This window comes from Taudactylus pleione, unplaced genomic scaffold (genome assembly GCF_031769625.1).
Source record: "Taudactylus pleione unplaced genomic scaffold, aTauple2 ptg000054l, whole genome shotgun sequence".
In the NCBI taxonomy this organism is placed as follows: Eukaryota; Metazoa; Chordata; class Amphibia; order Anura; family Myobatrachidae; genus Taudactylus; species Taudactylus pleione.
This window is the reverse complement of record NW_028284456.1, coordinates 3,850,601-3,872,585: the sequence shown is the minus strand read 5'-3', so window position 1 is coordinate 3,872,585 and position 21,985 is coordinate 3,850,601. Positions and strand designations below refer to the sequence as shown.

General features: G+C 40.8%; 1 protein-coding gene across 3 annotated transcripts in view; it reads left to right on the top strand.

The window, feature by feature from the left end:
* The window catches only part of MLH1 (mutL homolog 1), a 119,912-nt gene that overhangs the window by 22,201 nt on the left and 75,726 nt on the right, over positions 1-21,985 (top strand). For 2 of the 3 annotated variants that reach the window (XM_088464232.1, XM_088464223.1), the window contains exons 3-5: positions 1,437-1,535; positions 16,619-16,692; positions 17,657-17,729. In XM_088464232.1, coding sequence (XP_088320358.1) covers positions 1,437-1,535; positions 16,619-16,692; positions 17,657-17,729 — 246 coding nt within the window. The remainder of the gene's footprint in view (positions 1-1,436; positions 1,536-16,618; positions 16,693-17,656; positions 17,730-21,985) is intronic. The other variant, XM_088464227.1, reaches the window with a different exon arrangement.

The following is a 21,985-nucleotide window of genomic DNA, read 5'->3' as shown; positions in this document are numbered from 1 at the left end:
TTCAGGTCAGGGGATTGACTTGGCCATTGCCTAACATTCCACTTTTTAGCCTTAACTCTTTGGTTGCTTTTGCAGTATGCTTTGGGTCATTGTCCATCTGCACTGTGAAGCGCCGTCCAATGAGTTCTGAAGCATTTGACTGAATATGAGCATATAATATTGCCCGAAACACTTCAGAATTCATTCTGCTGCTTTTGTCAGCAGTCACATCATCAATAAATACAAGGGAACCAGTTCCATACATGTCCACGCCATGACACTACCACCACCATGCTTCACTGATGAAAGTGGTATGTTTTGGATCATGAACAGCTCCTTTCCTTCTCCATACTCTTCTCTTCCCATCACTCTGGTACAAGTTGATCTTTGTCTCATCTGTCCATAGGATATTGTTCCAGAACTGTAATGGCTTTTTTAGATGTTGTTTGGCAAACTCTAATCTGGTCTTCCTGTTTTTGAGGCTCACCAATGGTTTACATCTTGTGGTGAACCCTCTATATTCACTCTTGTGAAGTCTTCTCTTGATTGTTGACTTTGACACATATTTGATTTGGCCAACTGTTGTGAAGGGGTTTTTCTTCACCAGGGAAATAATTCTTCTCTCATCCACCACAGTTGTTTTCCGTGGTCTTCCGGGTCTTTTAGTGTTGCTGAGCTCTCCGGTGTGTTCTTTCTTTTTAAGAATCTTCCAAACAGTTGATTTGGCCACACCTAATGTTTTTGCTATCTCTCTGATGGGTTTGTTTTGATTTTTCAGCCTAATGATGGCTTGCTTCACTGATAGTGACAGCTCTTTGATCTCATATTGAGTGTCGACAGCAACTGATTCCAAATGCAAATATCACACCTAGAATCAACTCCAGACCTTTTACCTGCTTAATTGATAATGAAATAACGAGGGAATAGCCCACATCTGTCCATGAAATAGCTTTTGAGTTAATAGTCCGATTACTTTTTGCCCCTTAAAAAGTGGGAGGCACATATAGAAACCATTTTTATTCCTACACTGTTCACCTGATTTGGATGTAATTACCCTCAAATTTAAATCTGAAAGTGGCAGTTAAAGCACATCTTGTTTGTTTCATTTCAAAGCCATTGTGGTGGTGAATAGAGGCCAAAATATGAAAATTCTGTCAATGTCCCAATATTTATGCACCTGACTGTATATCTCCTTACACTATACCTAAAGTATTAGTTATGCATTCACTATCAGTACAGTACATATGGTTTATACAAGTTATAACATTTTGGCCTTTACGTTTCTGTGCCAATAACTTAATCGCCTGATTACCAAGAGTGTACAATTTATGGTGTAAATTTGCTATCAATTGGATCAGATTTTAATTATTGAGCTTGTTTGGTCGGCTATAATGTCAATAAATATTGATTAGTTTTACTATTGTTTTTAATAGTACAATATAGCTTTTTAATTTCAGAAAGAAGACATGGAGATAGTATGTGAGCGGTTCACCACAAGTAAACTGCAGTCATTCGAGGACTTGTCTAATATTTCTACTTATGGTTTCCGCGGGGAAGTAAGCAATGATAAATTAATACTTGTACAATTCTAAATTGTTGTATGTAAGTACCAATAAGCCCTGTACGTAATTGCTTTTGGCTTTTTTTCTTCTACTGATCATTCTTTCAAAGTGCATATTTAATGGGGGGACTTTATATGTTGGAGCTGGCAGATGTCAGTGATGGATGCCTAACGAAGCAACAATCTCGATAAACGAGCTTGATACCCGCCGACGCCGGCATTTCTGCTCGCTGTCTCCTGTGGTGGCGAGCAAAAATGTGCGACAAGTCCGTGGTTTGGGAGCCCTAACTGCTGTTTGGGTACCCTCACCAGGACTTTAGACGGGTTTAGTCGTTTTACGCGGCTAAACCGGGTCTAATTGTTCAAGGCAAGCTCGATAATTAATGGGCGCCCAAAAACATTTGAATTGCCACATTGAGCGCCCATTAAGAATATAATTGCCCACAGGGGCAAACGCGTGGATTTTAAAGGGGGATTTCCAAACAGCTGATTTCTATTTATTTATTTCAATATTTATATATACATATTTCTGCTGTAATCGAGAGAATCCGGCACTCACCACAGCATGCCCATGTGCCTCTACAGCAGATAGATGTAGTATATAGTGAAAGAATAGCACTCAGGGTCTCAACAGCACTTCTAATAAATATTTCTTCAGGGACCATAAGGCTCCACAGGGAGACAATGGGGGGTGTAGGTGGTACTTGGAGGACCAGACACCAACAGCAAAGCTTTTCAATCCCAGGATGATTCGGTCCTCCCCCCGTATACCCCGCCCACAGCCTGAGGGCAACTCAGTCTCGTTGGTGTCCAGAAGGAACTGGATCACCGTTGTAACAGTAGGGCTATTAAGCAGCCCAAGCTTCTTTTTTATGATGTCATTTTATTTTCATTTATTCTAACTGAGTAGCAGCGTGTGACAGTCCTTTGGACGTCCGCACTGCTATTCCATCACCCCTCCACGGCGCCATGACACCTGCCTCTGCTAGTTACTCCCGGCGGGGCTCCAAGGGGAACCTAGCTAGCAGGGCTCTCAGGACCTCAGACTGCAGCTGGGGACAGGTAAGGAGGATCCCTGTTGTCGGGGACCCACGTCTATGCGCAGTCTTGCCTCCGGTCTCAGGAGACGGACAGGAGGCGCTGATGTGGATGCCAGTGCGTCCGGGACTCCACTAGTCCACCAGGGTACTAAAAGCACTGAGGCAGGGCAACAATTAAAGCCAGGGGACCCGATGGTTAGTGTCAGCTTAGGGGAGAAGGCGCTCTCCCTGCGGAACCACCCTCAGGTCGCCATTCCACTGCGGTCTTGCTGCTCTTCCTTCACCCTCCGCCCCCTCAGACTCTCTGCAGCCATTTTCTGCATTTAGGTCTCCAGGAATGATGGGTCCAGTCTCCTTGTATACCTCTCCCAAAGGCCAGGTTTATACAGCGCTATATCGTACTAGCCACTGCGGTCTGTGTAATTGATTTTAGTGCCCACTGCAGTTATGTTGTATAATTCTGCAATTGTAATTGACTTGTGCTAGCGCTGTTGTCTGTTTTCCTATTACAGTCAGCTTATACCTTTCCCTTTATTCTACTATAACCCTGGCATACTAAGGTATAGAGGGGGGTTCATTGTACCTCACATCTCCCTATATTTGTGAGGGCTATCGCGTACAATTTATCGCTGTTGCGCACTACACTGTGTCATATTACACATACATGTGGGTTGCTCAATGCACTGTGTCAGATTGTGTGTTACATTGTTCTTGCAGCTATATATGGCAGAGTCAAGAATAAGAAACAGCCTGCTGCTCCCACTCTGGTGTCTTAGCTTCAGAGGACCTCATTCAGGATGGTCTTTGTGCATCTTGTTATACTGTAACGGGCCCATCAGTCCCGGTGTCCTCTCCTCCGGACCCACCCTGGAGGACTACTTTTTCACAGGTGCTAGCAAAAAATTGCCGACCACCTAGCGGTCCCTGTGGTAGCTCCCCCTATGGGATGGCCACAGCAGGTACTCCCTGCAAATCCTTTTGCCTCCCCATAGGTAGACGTACATTCTACCTCCGAGCAGAGTCTGTACAGCCTTTCAACAAATGCTGCAAAGCAAGAGACCCTTACCTAGTAAAGCTACTAAGCTTGCTCTGTTATCTTCCCAGTCCACCCAGCTGTCAGATTCTGAATTATCATCTGGGGAGTGGACAGGCAGAAGACGCAGACCTCTTACTCTGACTCCTCTTCAGGAGACAAGGAACCCCCCTCTAATTGATTATACCTGCACTTGTGAGAGCTGTACAATCTATTCTCACAATAGGAGCGTGTTCTTTCTCTTTAAACGACAAAAGGTAGTTTTACCAGAGTTTCCTCACTGATCATATGAGTGAGGCGTGAAATATGCCTAGTAAAAGATTTCAGCTGCCTGAACGTTTAGGCTCCTTTTACCCTCTTCCCGCTACTGATTGCACTACATGGGAAGTAAACCCAGCAGTGGATTTTCACGTGACGCTTCTGGTTAAGAATGCCACCTTACCTATCCATACTACAACCTCCTTAAAGGAGACTACGGATAGACGGATTGAAGCTTGCCTGAAATCTATATACTCTCTTACAGGAGCTATTACTCGTCCTGCCAGGGCTACGGCCTGGGTGACAAAAGCCATTAAGAGTTGGGTAGAGGCCCTAGAAGTGACATTTCCCTCTGATGCCTCCAGGGAACAGCTGTCCTACATATCTCACATTAGGGATGCAGCCTCCTATTTGGGTGAAGCAGCTCTGGATACGGCTTTCCAAGCTTCCAAGGCATCTGCCACTTCTGTGGTAGCCCGCCGTATTGTTTGGCTCTGCTCATGGAAGGCAGATTCGGACTCTAAAACACAATTGTGACTACCCTGGCAGCTTCAAAGACGGTGTTCCTGCCTTCTGCATATAATGCGAAGCCTCGAATGTCATCCTTTCGGTCCTTTCATCCTCAAGGAAAAGCTAAAGGTCAGTCCTTTCCAAGGCATCAACTAAGGTCTGCAGGCCTGTACTACTAGACGTCCACCTACCAAATCTGAGGACAAGCCTTCAGCCCGACTGGGTGAGCCTCTCCCTGGCGGCTCCGAGGGTGGGAGGCTGACTTCTTCAATTCGCCCAGTTCTGGTGTCGGACCACATAAGACGCCTGGGTAAGAGAAGTGGTCTCCCACTGATATGCCCTCTCCTTTATAGGTGAACCCCCTACCCCTTCCAGCAGTTCTTTTAAGCAGGACCTCCATCGGACCCAAGCATGGCCCTGCAGCTCCAGAAGGCCATTCTGTCCTTTCTGCTCTCAAGAGTAATAATTCTGGTCCCCTCCTCACAGAGAGGGAAGGGCTATTTTTCTACCCTTTTCTTGGTTCATAAGCCCAGTGGGTCTCATCGGCCTATCCTCAAGTCTCTGAACAAGTTTATCAGGGTGCCCAGGTTTCATATGGAAACCCTCCACTCGATTATCCTGGTTATGGAGCCTGGGGACTTTATGGTGTCTCTGGACATTCAGGACACTTACCTAAATGTACTTATAGCGCCTTCTCATCAACCATATCTTCGGTTTGCTATACTACAGCAACATTACCAATTTCAGGCTCTACCTTCTGGCCTTTCAATGGCTCCTATAGCCTTTACCAAGATAATGGCAGTTATGGCTGCCTATCTTCATCGTCAAGGGATCAGACTGCTCCCATACTTAGGGGAGATGGCCAATAGCAAGAGATCACCTTTCTTCACTGCCATCTACAGGTAAGCATTGCCTTTCTACAAACTCACGGTTGGCTGATCAACTGGAAATAGTCTTCCTTGACACCTTCTCAAAGAATGGTACATTTGGGAGCCCTCTTGGACTCTCAGGTTCAGAGAATCTTCCAAACAGCAGACAAAATCTCAGTATTACAGCATCGGGTGCGCAGACTACTACACAGTCACCGAGTGTCAATTCACTCTGCAATGCAAACCCTGGGATCCATGGTGTCCACCTTCGACATGGTGGAGTTCACTCAGTTTCACTCCAGGCCTCTACAACACCAGATCCTCTCCAGGTGGAACGGGCTGCCCCATCAGACGATGGGCCTTCCCCCGGAGGTTCGCCTGTCCCTAGCCTGGTGGCTACAGACGTCCCACTTAGACAAAGGACGCCTCTTTTGGTTCACGCACTGGGCACTCCTTACCACGGACGCAAGTCTCCGCGGGTGGGGCGCAGTGACCGGCCAGCACTCCATCCAAGGCCGCTGGACTCCAACCGAGGCGATCTTACCAATCAATGTACTGGAACTCCGAGCCATCTACAGAGCTCTCACTCTGGCTCAGGATATTCTTCAGGGTAGGCCAGTGCAAGTACAGTCCGACAACGCCACGGCAGTGGCCTACCTCAATCACCAAGGAGGCACTCTTAAGTCGGACAGCAATGGCAGAAGTGTCCCGCATTCTCACATGGGCCAAACGCCTTCTCCTAGCCATCTCCGCTGTGTTCATCCCAGGATTTCTCAATTGGGAAGCAGATTTCCTCAGCCGTCACGACGTGCATGCAGTAGTGTGGTCACTACATCCAGAAGTCTTTCAACTCCTGGTGAACAAATTGGGTCTATCGAATTTGGACATCATGGCCTCAAGACACAACCACAAACTTGGAGCCAGGACAAGGGACCCCAACGTGACCTTCGTGGACGCATTATCTGTGAAGTGGACCTTTCATTTGGCGTACCCCTTCCCTCCAATATCACTTCTGAGTTCTTCGGAAATTCAAACAGAAAGGGGACACAGTCCTGTTGGTAGCTCAAGCTTGGCCTAGACGCCATTGGTACTCTTGACCTTCAAAGTCTCTCCATAGACGTTCCTCTTCAACTTCTTCTATGACTAAACCTGTTGTCTCAGGGTCCCTGTCTACATCCGGACCTTGCCTGCCTGTCTTTAACCGTTTAGCTCTCCTAAGGGCTAAGGATTTTCTAGCTCTATGGTCCAGACCATGCTCAGAGCACGTAAACCGGCCTTAGACAAAATTTATCACCCGATATGGCATACATATTTTCAGTGGTTTTCTCCTAGAAACTATGACGCTCAAGTTTTTAAGGTTTCTAGATTATTTGCCTTTCTTCAGGCTGGACTGGATCTTGGACTCCGCCTAGCATCTCTGAAAGTGCATGTCTCTGCTCTATCCATCTAGTTCCAGCGCAGAATTGCTCCTCTACCGGATGTTCACACCTTCCTGCAAGGTGTTCTACGTATACAAACCTCCCTTTGTCCCTCCTGAGGCTCCGTGGGATTTGTCAGTGGTTCTCCACGCACTTCAGGAACCTCCATTTGAAACCCTGGAATTGGTAGATGTCAAGTGGCTCACTTTAAAGAGTTTTTTTTTTTTCCTCTGGCTATAGCATCTGCCCGTAGGGTATAGGATTTAGGGGTGCTTTCATGTCGCTCCCCTTTTTGATCTTTCACCAGGACAGGGCTGTTCTTAAAACGCGCCCAGGCTTCCTTCCCAAGGTGGTTTCTCATTTCCACCTTGATGATTAAATTGTGGTTCCAGCCTTTCAATCACCAGACCTCTCGGCAGGTGAGGCCTCTTTGGATGTGGTCGGTGTTCTGAAGATCTACGTGGACCGTACTAGTTCCATCAGGGAATCTGACTCCCTCTTTATCCTCTATGGATTCCATAAGAAGGGATGGCCAGATAACAAACAGACTCTGGCTAGATGGATTCGCATGACTATCTCGCAGGCTTACATGCAGACTGGCCCTCCTGTGCTGGCTTCAGTCTCTGCTCATTCTACTTGCTCTGTGGGTCCCTCATGGGCAGCCTGACGTGGCGCCTCTGCTGAACAACTATGCAAGGCGGCTACGTGGTCCTCTTTCCATACCTTTTCTTAGGTTCTATGCCTTTGATACATTTGCCTCTCAGGATGCTTCCTTCAGGCGCCGGGTTTTCCTCTCAGCTCAGGAGCATCCCCCCCGCCCTTGAACAACCGCTTTGGGACATCCTCATTGTTTCCCTGTGGAGCCCTATTTATCCTGAAGAAGAAAAGGAGAGTTATGGTAAAACTTACCCGTGTTAATTCTTTTTCTTCGAAGTCTACAGGGCACAGATTTTAAAAGGTGCGCAACAAGTCCCAGCAATAATTTTAATCAGCTCTTTAACCGATTTCCAGTAATCAATATTCGATGTTGATGCAGCCAGTTCCACCGGACCCCACCACGGATCAAACAGTTGAATATATGCAAAAGAAAAGATGAAAGGCGCATGTCGTGAGTATAATAAGAAAGAACACTTTTAATTTACATTTGCTCACGTACATCAAAGCAGCATTTGATTGGCCTCATGATCCCTCCCTGGGTCCTCCGGACCACCCGCTCCTGGATCACGCTGGCTCCAATCCAGTCACTCACAGAGACACTTTCTGTGTCTCCGGCCAGCTGGAATACAGCACTCTACATCACTAAGTCTGCGTCCTCTGGAAAACAGGCCCAGCGCCTTTTTCTTGCAGTGCTCCATCAGGGGAAACATGTAAATTCCCACCCTAGTGCAAAAAAGGATTGATGTCATAGTACTCATTTAATCTATTTGGTGTTATGGTATTCAGTGTGTGTATCCAGAATGTTTCTCTTTTACTTCATTTTTTCAGAAGGTCACCACCTCAGTCATCTAACCTCACATGCTCGATAGCCTTCAAACTAAAGTGATCTAAATTGGCCCCACAACATTTGGGTACACTATGATTATTTTCTTTCTTAAGAATACTTCCAGTGTGCTCTAACATCCTAATTTTAAGTTGAGGTTTGGTGTTTCCAATGTATCGAGCTCCACATTTACACTTGAGCATGTATATCACACATGTTGTCTAACAATTTATTATTCCCTTAATATCCCACGACTTAGTATTATCTGAATTCCAGAACCTTTTTCTATCCTTACTATTATAGCTACACATTTTACAGTGATTACAAGGGAAAATTTCATTCGTTTTATCAAGCTAATTTCCTTCTTTTTGTTATTAAATTACTTGGCGCTAGGACACTTTTTAAAGTCCTTGCCCTTCTAAACACTATTTCTGGTACCACATATAAAGCACTTTATAAAATCTGATCCAACAATAAAACATCCCAATGGTTGTTTGTTGTTTTTTTTTTTAAATATTCTGTATATCTTTACGCCTTGTATTAAAACTGGTAAGAAAGGGGACAAAAGAATTACCCTTCTCCTTTTTTGTTTTGTTTTTATACACAAGCACTTATGACCTATTTACATTTTTTTGTCTTTCTTTGCATTGTTCGATCAATTTCAGGGGGTATTTCTTTAGAAGGAACCTTTTACTATAAACCTCTGCCTGATCGTCATATTTAGAATCCGACAGACAATTCCTTCTAATCCGGGTAAATTGAGAGTATGGTATATGCGAAACCCACTTTTTTTTTTAGGTGGCAACTCTCATAGTGTACATAACTATTACTATCTACCTTTTTTTATATATGTATTGATCATCTTCTGCTCATTCAATTCATTCATATGTATCACAAGATCCAAAAATTACATTTTTGATTCTTGAAAATTTGAGGTGAAATGTAAATTGTACGTATTACTATTCAGTTCATAAACTCCTCAAAAAATTCCTTACCACCCTGCCAAATTATCAATATATTATCTATATAGCATTTAAACAGCTGTATATTATCCTTTTATAAGGTTTTTTCACTCTCTATTACTTCTGCCTCCCAGATACAGATTCGTGAAACTAGGCGCATAAGGTGTTCCCATCGCTGTGCCTCACTGTTGATTGTAGAACTGTCCCTGGAACTTAAAATAATTGTTCTTTAATACATATTCAATACATTTTTATGATTTCTTATGTCATCATTTAGGGTTTCATCCCTCTCTAAATAGGAAAAAAAACTGCATTGAAACCCTCTGTGGTATAACGACTCAACATCTATTGTACACTAGCTATAACCATCTCTCCACTCAAAATTTTCCAAAATCTTTAATATATAGGGCTTGATCCAATTAGGTGCGATGTAATCAGCTTTATTTAAGATGACTACCCCAGGTGCAACCGGTAAAAGGATTACAGGATTTTAAAGATCTGAGTAAAGAAAGTGATATTAAAATAAATAAATTAGAGAAGTAATTGAGACTAAGGTTAAGAAATTTAAGAGGGATCTGGGTGACTATCGAGAAGGTCATGTTAGGAATTGGGCTGTCAAGATGAGAAATGATTTTGGGAGAGAAACAAATATTAGAGAGAATTTCTGGCAGTTCTGATGATTTTTTTCAGACAGGCCCAAACTGGAGGGACCGGAAGGACCCAACAGGAAGGGCTTATGTGAAAAGCCCGGGACAAGGTCTCAAATGGAAAAACGAGGAGGAAAGAGAGGAGGTAAGAGGAAACAAATTTAAGGAGAGAAAACCACCAGTAACTATAGGGATGTTCAATCTGTCCAATTTGTTGAAATCTAATAAGGTGAAGTTACTTTCAAAAGGTTTGTCATTTGCACCAAATAGTGAACCTAAAAATGTTATTTGTTGACGCTAATAAATTTATCAGAACCTTAACTCTTAAGAGACACCTTTTTAAATAATGATGTAAAATCAAGTGCAGCGGTTAGAAATGTTGAAGTAGAGAATTGTACTGGCCTGAAAGCTGGTTATAATTATTATCCTCTGGAGTCCAGAGGTAGTTATGTGGAAACTTTTTCAACTTTGATTAAAAAAAATGATTTTGAAGAGCTGTCTAAAAGGGATAGAAAAAATAGAGATAATTTAGGAAAATAGGAAAGAGCTGCAATTAGAACACTTGAAGGGAATGATAATATTGTAATTAAAATTGCGGATAAGGGGGTCATCATCTTAAATAAAGCAGATTACCTTGAAGAAGCCCTCAGATTACTTAATGATACCGTTGCCTATACTAAACTAATCACTAATCCCAGTGAGAGGGTAGTTAAGGAAATTTAGGATCTCTTAGAAGATGGTCAGAAAAAGGGATGTATTAGTGAGGGCGAATATAAGTTATGTATTGAATCCTCACCTAAGAATAGCTATATTCTTCTTTCTGCCCAAAATACATAAGAGGTTGATAAAGCCACCGGGAAGGCCAACAATTTTCGGGATAGACACTGCTACATCTAGGCTCTGAGTTTATTGATATTTATATAAAGAAATATGTCCTTAAGAATTCAGATTATGTTAAAGATTCCACCTATATATTAAAGATATTTTGAAAAATTTTGAGTCTATAGATGGTTATAAGCTGGTGTACAATAGATGCTGAGTCGTTATACCACATAAAGAGGGTTTGACTGCATTGTTTTACTATTTAGAGAGGGATGAAACCCTAAATGAGGACATAAAAAGGTCATCATAAAATGTACTGAATATGTATTAAAGAACAACTATTTTAAGTTCCAGGGACAGTTCTATAATCAACAGTGGGGCACAGCGATGGAAACACCTTATGTGCCTAGCTTCGCGAATCTGTATCTGGGTAGATTGGAGGCAGAAGTAATAGAGAGAGACAACCCTTTTAAGGATAATATACAGCTGTTTAATGGAGCATACACACGGTCAGATTTTCAGACTTGTCAGATGAACGATTGAACGATTTTACCAAAGTTGTGAACGATTTGAACGATTGAACGATTTTTGACTGCATTAAAATGAATGGAATCGTCCAAATCTGACTGCAAACATATCAGATGTCAGATATCGTTATCTGACAAACGGGAACGCGCATTGTAGATCGTCCATCGTTCAGGTATGTCAGATATGTCAGATTTTCCTTCAGATATTTTACGACTGAACGATTTTTAAATCGTTATCGTTCATATCTGAAGGAAAAATCTGACCGTGTGTATGCACCATAAATGTTATATAGATGATATATTGATAATTTGGCAGGGTGGTAAGGAATTGTTTGAGGAGTTTATGAACTATCTGAATAGTAATATGTACAATTTACGTTTCACCTCAAATTTTCAAGAATCAATAATTCAATTTTTGCATCTTGTGATAGATGTGAATGAATGGAATGAGCAAAAGATACATACATACATACGGTGGATAGTAATAGTTACTTACAGTACACTGAGATTTGCCACCTAAAAAAGTGTTTCTAATATACCATACCCTCAATTTACCCGGATTAGAAAGAACTGTCTGGAGGTTTCTAAATATGACGAACAGGCGGAGGTTTATAGTAAAAGGTTCCTTGAAAAGAAATACCCCCTGAAACTGATCGAACAATGCAAAGAAAGAGCAAATAATGTAAATAGGTCAGACTAAAAATAAAACAAAGGAGAAAGGGAATTCTTTTGTCCCCTTTATTACCAGTTTTAATATAAGGAGTAAAGATATACAGAATATTTAAAAAAAAAAACAAAAAAAAAAACATTGGGATATTTTATTTTTGGATCCTATTTTAAAAAGCGCTTTACCTGTGGTACCAGAAATAGTGTTTAGAAGGGCAAGGACCTTTAAAAAGTGTTCTAGTGCCAAGTAATTTAATAACAAAAAAAAAGAAGGAAATTGGCTTGATAAAACGAATGGCATTTTCCCTTGTAATCACTGTAAAATGTGCAGATATATTAGTAAGGATAGAAAGCTGTTCTGGATTTCAGATAATAATAAGTCGTGGTCTATTAAGGGAATAATAAATTGTTAGACAACATGTGTGATATACATGCTTGAGTGTAAATGTGGAGCTCGATGCATTGGTAAGACCAAACATCAACTTAAAATTAGGATGTTAGAGCACACTGGAAGTATTCTTAAGAAAGACATTAATCCATAGTGTACCTAGACACTTCTCTAGTGTTGTGGGGCCAATTTAGATAATTTTAGTTTCAAGGCTATCGAGCATGTGAGGTTAGATGACAGAGGTGGTGACCTTCTGAAAAGATTAAGTAAAAGAAACATTCTGGATACACACATTGCACCATAGCACCAAATGGATTAAATGTTAACTATGACATCACTCTTTTTTTGCTCTAGGGTGGGAATGTACATCTTTCCCCTGATGGAGCGCTGCTGTCTAACTCTTTGTTCCGGTGCTCCATCTGTATAGGGCAGGCCGGGCCAACCTGTGGCTCTCCAGCTGTTGTGAAACACATCCCAGCATGCCCTGCCACAGTTTTAGCATTCCTTTATAGCAAAAGTGAAACAGGGCATGCTAGGACGTGTGAAACTACAAGTCCTAGCATGCCCTGTTTCACTTTTGCTATAAAGGAATGCTAAAACTGTGGCAGGGCATGCTGGGATGTGTTTCGCAACAGCTGGAGAGCCACAGCTTGGCCAGGCCTGATATAGGGGGTTGATGTAGCTCGCTTATTGGTGCAATTAGTGTTGTCTTTGGTTTTTGTATTTTTATGAATAGGCTCCATAGATTTTAGATTATTCATTTTGAATGATATTTGTATTGTGTGTTTTTTACATATTGCAAGTTTTTATATTATGAAATAAATATAAAAAATTTTTATGAGGGGACTTTGTGAAACCAATGGGTGAAATTATACCAGAGAATCTTTTTAAAAAAAGGGGGATTAAGGAGTATGCAATGGTGTCTAATTTGGTGTATTAATACATTTTAGATAGAGGGGATATAACTGCCATGGACTACAAGAAAATGGCGCTGGATTGATTCTTCCTATTGCTGTATTTTATTTATTTGTAGATGTATATTTCAGTTGTAATGTTGTTGTCCGGAACTGGGACTTTTTTGTTTTATATATGTTTATATAAAAAGACTCCATTTGATATTTATTAATTATGGGCAAACGGGGATATAAAAACTCTTATGCTCGGGGATAGGCCGCACCCCCTGACTAAGTCCAGTGTGATGAAACGCGCTGGGTGTGTTTTCCGGAGGACACAGACGTGGCGACGTAGAGTGCTGTATTCCAGCTGGCCGGAGACCCAGAAGTGTCTCCGTGAGAGTGACTGTGATTGGAGTCGGCGTGATCCTGGAGCGGGTGCCGTCCGGAGGTCCCGGGGAAGGATAGTGAGGCTAATCAATTGCTGCTTTGATGTACTCACGAGGTGCGCCTTTCTTCTTTTCTTTTGAAATATATATATATATATACACATATACACACACACAGTTATAGAATATATATCTATAAGTCCTCCCACCATGCTATTTTTATGACTGCAGGCATCTTACCTGCTCTGTCCGGTGCTGAAAAAGAGGTGACTAGAGTGTAGTGACTGAGTCACTGTCGTTCAAAGATCCACAGGAGCTGTACCAAGGTGCACTGAACCTGGCCATCTCATGGCTACGTCAATCTCCGCTCACTGCCCATACCCCATTCAGAGCCCAGAGGGCGGACAGATAAGACAAAGACCATGTTCTTCGTCTCACCCAAAAGAAAATAATTATGTTAATCGGTGCAGTGCTGCAAAGGATTGCCACAGGGGGGGTTTCTCGGTACTCAGAACCCTCCCTGCTTGCGCCACTGCGCCCATTATGTTATGATGCATTTTTGTGCAAAGTAAGTTTGTCTCTCTTTTGTAGCTAATATTTTGCACAATAGTTCAATTGTTAATATTTTTCTCTTACACAATTTCATACCTGTGTTGGTGTACTGCACTGCAGCTTAAACATACTTCAGAAAAGTTAGCAATTGATTACTGTGGTCAGCACTTGTTATGCTATAGTATAAATAAAGGTATATATTCACTTTCCGATTTTAGGGTTAAGGTGAGTTGACAAGTCCATAAAAATCTGCACTGTTGACATTCTGGCTATGTAGACATGCAACATATCGACTTTTTTTTTACCACACCATAAATAAAAGCCATATAGACCTTAATGCAGCTTGTTATATTTCTGGTCTGTATGGCATTTCTTTAAAGTATCGTGAGTATTTAAGTGTAATGTAAATCATGAAACTAAACTGATCATAATTCTATTCCAGCTGCATTTTCATCTTGTATGCACCAGAGTATGGTGGGTAAAGGCCTGCATACATCTGTGATCAGTTGGGGCAATTTTACGCTTTGCAGATGATTGTCCCAAAATATTGGTAATCTATATGGGGTTAACTGATTGAAGAATCCGATCAAAAAGCGATTGGTATCACCACATCAGGTTGCCCAACGTTTAATTTCAGCATTCATCGGGGCTGTAGATTGGCAGTGTATGAAGATCAGATGATTTGCTGACGGTTACTAGTAAAATTATGAGCCTTTCAAGATCAGACCTGTTATTTGCTGTAAATGATCTGCAAATCACTGGAAAATATCTGTATGTATGGGCGCAGATTGGTGCATTAGGGCATCTGGGGGAAAAAAATCACAATCTATGAAAGTTTTTATTTTTTACATTGCTGATGTACGGGCATTTTGTGCTTTCAAATTACATTATTGCGTTTTTTTAAAAATCCAAATGTTTTTATTCAAAGTATTTTTACAGGTAAGAAACACAAACAAACATATTATGCAAACACAAACCAAAAAGCAGTCCCAAATAATAACCTGCTAACTAATGAACCTAATTAACATGAGGTACCAATATTTGAGTGCAACAATCTCTATAGCAATAATATTAACTTAATAAACAATAGTTCTCTATAATCTATATATAGATGAGTTATACCATGAGATGCAGTAAAATCAAAATCTTAGTACATTAACTGTGGCATGGGGATTTGTGTAGATCTGGTGAAAGCTGGTTCAATATAGGTTGTTAAAATACAAGTGTGGGATTGAAAGAGAGACTGGAACAGCCCCTTACTGACATTGTACTATATGCAACAAATGAAGGAACAAAGATATAGTTCTGGAGACCAGGATAGTAAATATGGATCATCCACTAATTTACACCAGACATTACAGCACTATGCTAAATAATATATACAGGGTTTGCACAGATCTGACCACCCAAAGTCGTCTCAGTCCTGCTCATCCTGCTGTGAACTACTTTATTGTTTTAATAGGTGCATTCAATTCTGAATCTACCACAATCTCAATAGATTTCATGTGTTGCTTTGCTGAAAGGTATCACTAATGAGCTGGTAGCATTATTGGGTATACTGGGCTCGGCTAGCTGGGAAAATAGCAGAAGAGTTATCGGCAAACACATTCTAGTGTGCGGTGAGTGGGCCTGTGCACACAGATTCTGAAACCATAAAATACTGAAAGACATAAACTTTTTGCAGTAGCACGAAACATGCATTTGTTCGTGAGAAGAGGCTTTTTAAGGAAGTCAATACTGATAAAAATACACTGTCCTGTATCTTATTAGTTGTACTTCTATTTTAGTAGTGGAGGAATTTCTCCATTTTCCATTAATGTATCTAAACTACTGTAGACTAAATAATGACATCTACGGGGGCGATTTAATTCATTGGGAATTGAATAGCACCTGAGGGAGCTCTCAGAGCTATTCAATTCAGCGCTCTGTTTAGTCTGACTAATTTCTTCCCGCACCCTCCTGAGTGTGCGAGGATAAATCCGACTAAAGTGCCAGACGCACCGCTGTTTTCTGGCAAAGCGCTGCGCTAACGGCCTCGTTGCCAGCACTTTAGTCGGAGAATGCCGGTTCTCGCAACTAAACGCCCAGGTTAATTCGCAAGAGCCGGCATTCTCAGATTTAACTGCTTTCCGTCGGAGTAAACATGGTGGTGAATTGAATAGCTCATTAAGCTTCCTACCGGCGCTATTCAACTCCCGCTAAATTGAATCGCCCGCTAAGTTATCACATAAAATGTTATTGGTATACCAGTTTAGTTAATGAGAAGAAATACTGGCTGTTGCATTTTAAAATAATACTCCATTCTAAAACGGCCATATATAACTTTAGAAAAGAAGTTTACTTTTATTTCGTTTCTGAGATAAACAATCCCTGCATTGACACAGATTTTATATTTGACCGACTGCTTTGGTTATCACGCTGCAGATCAGTTCTGACACTAATAAAACATTAAGTGGTGTTCATGACACTGTGCTGTGTTGTGTGAGTGACCATTTTCCCAATGCTAAACACAATTTTAATGTTTCAACATTGTCCAATTTAGACCAGTGATGTATTTTGACAAAAGCTGAATTGGCATTACAAACAAGCTTATTATATGATTGTTTTTGTTGTGTCTCCCACAGGCATTGGCAAGTATAAGTCACGTGGCACATGTTACTATAACCACAAAGACAGCAGATGAAAGATGTGCTTACAGGTAAGAACTAATGCAATTTGCTAATTTAGTAACATTTAAAGGGAAACATTTGTATGTAGAATAATGGCTGAAGTATGACAATTACTGCTGAGGGATTGAACAAACATGAAATCCCTTTCCATGATGCACGTCGTTACAAGGCTGTGTATTTGGGTGTCCGCAGATGCAGGAAAGGCTTTCTGTGTCCATTTTAGACACTGTCTAGGGCAGTGTTGCCCAACCTCAGTCCTCCTCAAGACGCACTAACAGTCCAGGTTTTAGTGATATCCATGCTTGAGCACAGATGGTTAATCAAAATAACTGAGGTACTAATTAAGACACCTGTGCTTAAGAATGGCTATCCTTTAAAACCTGGACTGTTAGTGTGCCTTGAGGACCGTGGTTGGCAATCCCTGGTCTAGGGTGTAAATGGTCTCTTACATTGACATCGTTATTAACTCAAAACCATTTTTGTAAATTGTACTACCTAAGAGAAGAAAGCAGATCTTTCGTCAAGTTTGCAAAACATTTTGGAAAAAGCAGTGTAAAATAAAAGTACAGATTTCATGAAGGAATTTATAATCTCATTTCATACTGGTATATTGTCATGTAAATTTGGTTTACTTAATCCAGTTTTATACTTCGGTTTTACCTATTTTAGTTAGTATTTCTAGGTAGTCTTTGCTTTAGTTGCTGTGTTACTACTGAAGACAAAAGTTGAGAGCAAGACTCTGAACTGGTTATGGTAGTACAGAAGGTAATTTTATACAATATTTTTAATTTGTGCCTTAAACAAAGTTTGTGTACATTGAACCATCACAAAGCAAAGGTTTCATTATCTCAGTCATGCCAAAAAAATTCTGCATTTCGGAATATTCCTTATTTCAGAATATTTGGATATGGGAGACTCAACCTGTATGTAATTAGTGTACGATTGTAATTGTTCTTAGTTGTGTAAATAAGTTGCACATATTTCTTTCTGCAGAGGTAATTATGCAGATGGGAAACTTAAAGCTCCATTAAAACCTTGTGCTGGCAATCAAGGGACCCAGATAATGGTATGTACAATTCTTACATTTTAAGTATATCTTTAATTGATGGAACTTTATTTGTATGAAATGTAACATATCCGTGTAAATTTGGTGCCTGGGTCCGTGTTGAGTGAGATATTTGGACTTCATTTTGGGATTAATATTTTTTTGTAGAAGACAATTCGTTTCTCTGTTACCGCATTTATCGATTTCCTCAGCATACTTTTGTACCTGGGCATTAACAAACCGTTAAAGAGATGAGCCCTGCTAACACAGACGTAGGAATATTATACAGCATAGGCAAAAGCAGTGGGGAAGGGGGGGGTTCAGTTACCTGGAAACCCCCCTCCCCAGCCCAGACCATTACCACAATAGCAATGATATATATACAATTTCACTAGAGCTGCATGTTTTTTTTGTTTGTTTTTTAAATCATTTATTAGAATTAGAGGTAAACAACAGTACAATTCGGTGTCACAATAGATGTATTATTCAAAAAAAAAAAAAAAAAAAAAAAAAAAAAAAAATATATATATATATATATATATATATATATATATATATATATATACACACCGGTGACGACATAATAGAAAGAATTCCACAGCTAATTTGAAATTGAGGAAAATATTATCTTAAGTATGCATAACAACGTTGGTAATGCTGGCCATACACACTGCAATTATCGGGACGATCCGCCTGATATCGGTGGATCGCCGCGATAATTGTAGCGTGGGGGGGGCGACCGAGGGTTAAATATTGCTCGGTCGGGCATGCTAGATTGTCCAGCATGCCCGTCCGATGCGATATTTACCCGGTAACTGTCGGCCGCATCGGGCACTGTATGCCCAGCGCGGCCGACAGACATTTCCTGTGTTCCTTCCTACGGAAGGAACAGGGAAATGTCTCCTCCCCCGGGGGCGGAGCGCAGATGTCGGGCTATACACTGTGAGATTTCTCTCACAGTGTATGCCGCGGACATCTGCTTCTGGCAGCCCGCCTGATAAAATGTCTGTCGGTCTGACAGACATTTTATCTTGCCGTGTATGCCCAGCATAAGATGTGATAAAAAGTAAAAGTTCAGTTAGAGGATATTTGGGATGAAGGAAAAGTATAGACATTAAAAAAAGGAGGAGGGGGGAGTGTGTAAGCGAGTCGGGACAACATGGTGTAAAATAATAAATGAAACATCGGGAATAGATATAGGTGGCGCGATTCATGAAAGACCTAGAAGAGGAGGAGTTTGGGAGTAGTACCAGGGTAACCAAATTGAATGAAATTTATGCACTGAGTTATTCAAGAGGCTGGTAGTATACTCCATTTTAGAAACAAACCAGATTCTATTTAAAAGTTCTTGTTCAGTTGGCGTGTTATTTTTTTTTTTTCCAATTGCGTGCCAGTTGGTATTTAGCTGCACAGGAGTTGTGGCGAATTATTTTATTCAAGAAGAAAGAAAGCATCCTATTCGGTGCACTCTGAACCAGCTAATTATAAAACTTATACTTTTATTGGTATGTAATAAAATATCATATGAGAATCGGTGAAATATTAAAATTCAATAGGTGAAAAGAAAAGAAAAAAGTGTATTTAAAATATAACGGCTGCTATTTAATATGTGAATCTACCTAATCTTTATTCTAGGCTCAAGTGCTCTATTAATTGTACTGATAGTTGAATATTAGGTTGTACTGATGGTTGAAATGTTGAGTTGTAACATTAAAGTACTGTGTTTATATAACAAACATGTTTCAAAATAAACTGATACAATACTTAACACATTTTATTGTGTCCTTATTGTCTACCACATTTTATTGTATCCTTATTGTCTACATCAAGGATGTAGACAAGGATGCACCAAGTTACAACGCGTATCTAGAAAGCAGGGTAAGGTATCCCGCTCACTGCCTGTGTTATACTAATATAAAATCACGCTACTCGGCGGTTCTCTTATATTAACTATTCCCCATCACAGCCACGTATTCAAACGGCAGGGTAGGGTATCCCGCTTGCTGCCTGTGTTCTACTAACATGAAATCACGCTGCTCGGCGGTTCTCTTATATTAACTGTTCCCTGTCAGTCATCAACACCAAGTTGTTACAATAGTTTCAATAATACACACTTCAACACTTTCAGTGTTATGCTGGGCATACACTACCAGATAAAATGTCTGTCAGACCGACAGACATTTTATCTGGCCGGCTGCCAGCCGCAGAAGTCGCCGGCATACACTGTGAGAGAAATCTCACAGTGTATAGCCCGACATCCGTGCTCCGCCCCCGGGGGCGGAGACATTTCCCTGTTCCTTCCATAGGAAGGAACACAGGAAATGTCTGTCGGCTGCGCTGGGCATACACTGCCCGTTGCAGCCGACCGTTTACCCGCTAAATATCGCATCGGGCGGGCATGCTGGACAATCTAGCATGCCCGACCGAGCAATATTTAACCCTCGGTCGCCCCCCCACACGCTACAATTATTGCGGCGATCCGCCGATATCGGGCGGATCGTCCCGATAATTGTAGCGTGTATGGCCAGCATTAGATGCAATATTATGCTGTAGACTATCACATTATTTATTCCAGCCGTTAAGACGCGCTATAACTTGGTGCATACTGCCTTGATAACTATTAGTCACAATAGGAGCTCATCTAGTGAGCCGCGGCGTTGTATTATATCAGAAATAGTAAGCGGGACATAAATCCTGCTTCCCCATTACATATTACAATCTGGTGTTCTGCTGATTAATGATTGGAATCAAAGAATAAGCGCTGAATAGCGGTATTGTATTAATAAACAAGAGGCTGTAAGCGGGATATTGATTTTGTTTCCCTATAATTGCACTCAATGTCCATATGTGTTGTGTCCTAATAATAGCCAAGAATTCATTCACTGTGACAGGCAACAGTTAAAAATAGGGAATAGCAGCTGATAAGCTGCCCAATATATCAGAAAATTGAAGTCTATAATCAAAATATTTATCTGTCTCCTTGAACTTTATATGGGCAGAAATTATTATTGGTTTGATAATAAAAACCCATTATTAATGAAATTAACTGTCTAATATAATAATGACGCATCCTTGATGTAGACAATAAGGATACAATAAAATGTGGTAGACAATAAGGACACAATAAAATGTGTTAAGTATTGTATCAGTTTATTTTGAAACATGTTTGTTATATAAACACAGTACTTTAATGTTACAACTCAACATTTCAACCATCAGTACAACCTAATATTCAACTATCAGTACAATTAATAGAGCACTTGAGCCTAGAATAAAGATTAGGTAGATTCACATATTAAATAGCAGCCGTTATATTTTAAATACACTTTTTTCTTTTCACCTATTGAATTTTAATATTTCACCGATTCTCATATGATATTTTATTACATACCAATAAAAGTATAAGTTTTATAATTAGCTGGTTCAGAGTGCACCGAATAGGATGCTTTCTTTCTTCTTGAATAAAATTGTCAATGGTTTATAGTATCATGGTAGCACCCTCATTAAAAAATGTTTAAAAGAAATATATGGAAATTTAGAGTTGAGGTAATTGAATACCTTTCTTTAAAAAAGATGAATGGAATTTATGAGGTTTGAACCTAAGGTAATAATATAGTACATACCTAGTCCTTTGGACACTGGTGCGCGATTTGTTCACAATAAGTTTCCGATGTGGAGAATTAATTTGTTAGTGTCTTTGGAAACCTGATCAATCGGGACACAGAGTAAAATGTTAGCGGGGGAAAGAGAGAAAGGTAGGGTAACAGCAGATGATATGAGGGAGTAAACCATATTCCAGAATGGGACGATCTTTGGGCACGACCACCAAATATGAAAAAATGTGCCGATATGACCACACTGCCTCCAGCACAGGTTAGAGGTGTTGGGATACATATGATGGCGACGTTCTAGGACTAAATACCACCTAGTGAGAGCTTTATATGAATTTTCTTTAAATGCCACACTAATGGAACATTTAGAAATAGTAAGATGTATTGTCTCCCAGGTGTCATCGCCTGATGGGTATCCCAAATCTGCCTCCCATGCTAGTTCGTGTGTCGAGGATAAGGGGGATTCCGGTGCTAATATAGAATGGTAAAGAAAAGATATAGGCCCTCATTCAGAGCCGTTCGCTATTTGCGGTCGTTCGTTTAAAAACAAGGGGTGGCTATTCAAATGATCCGTACGCACATTGCAGTCTGTTCACACCTCTAAGTCTGAACGAGCGAGCAAAACATACGCTCGTTTATTTGTTAAAAACGCCCCCTGGCCGCTCG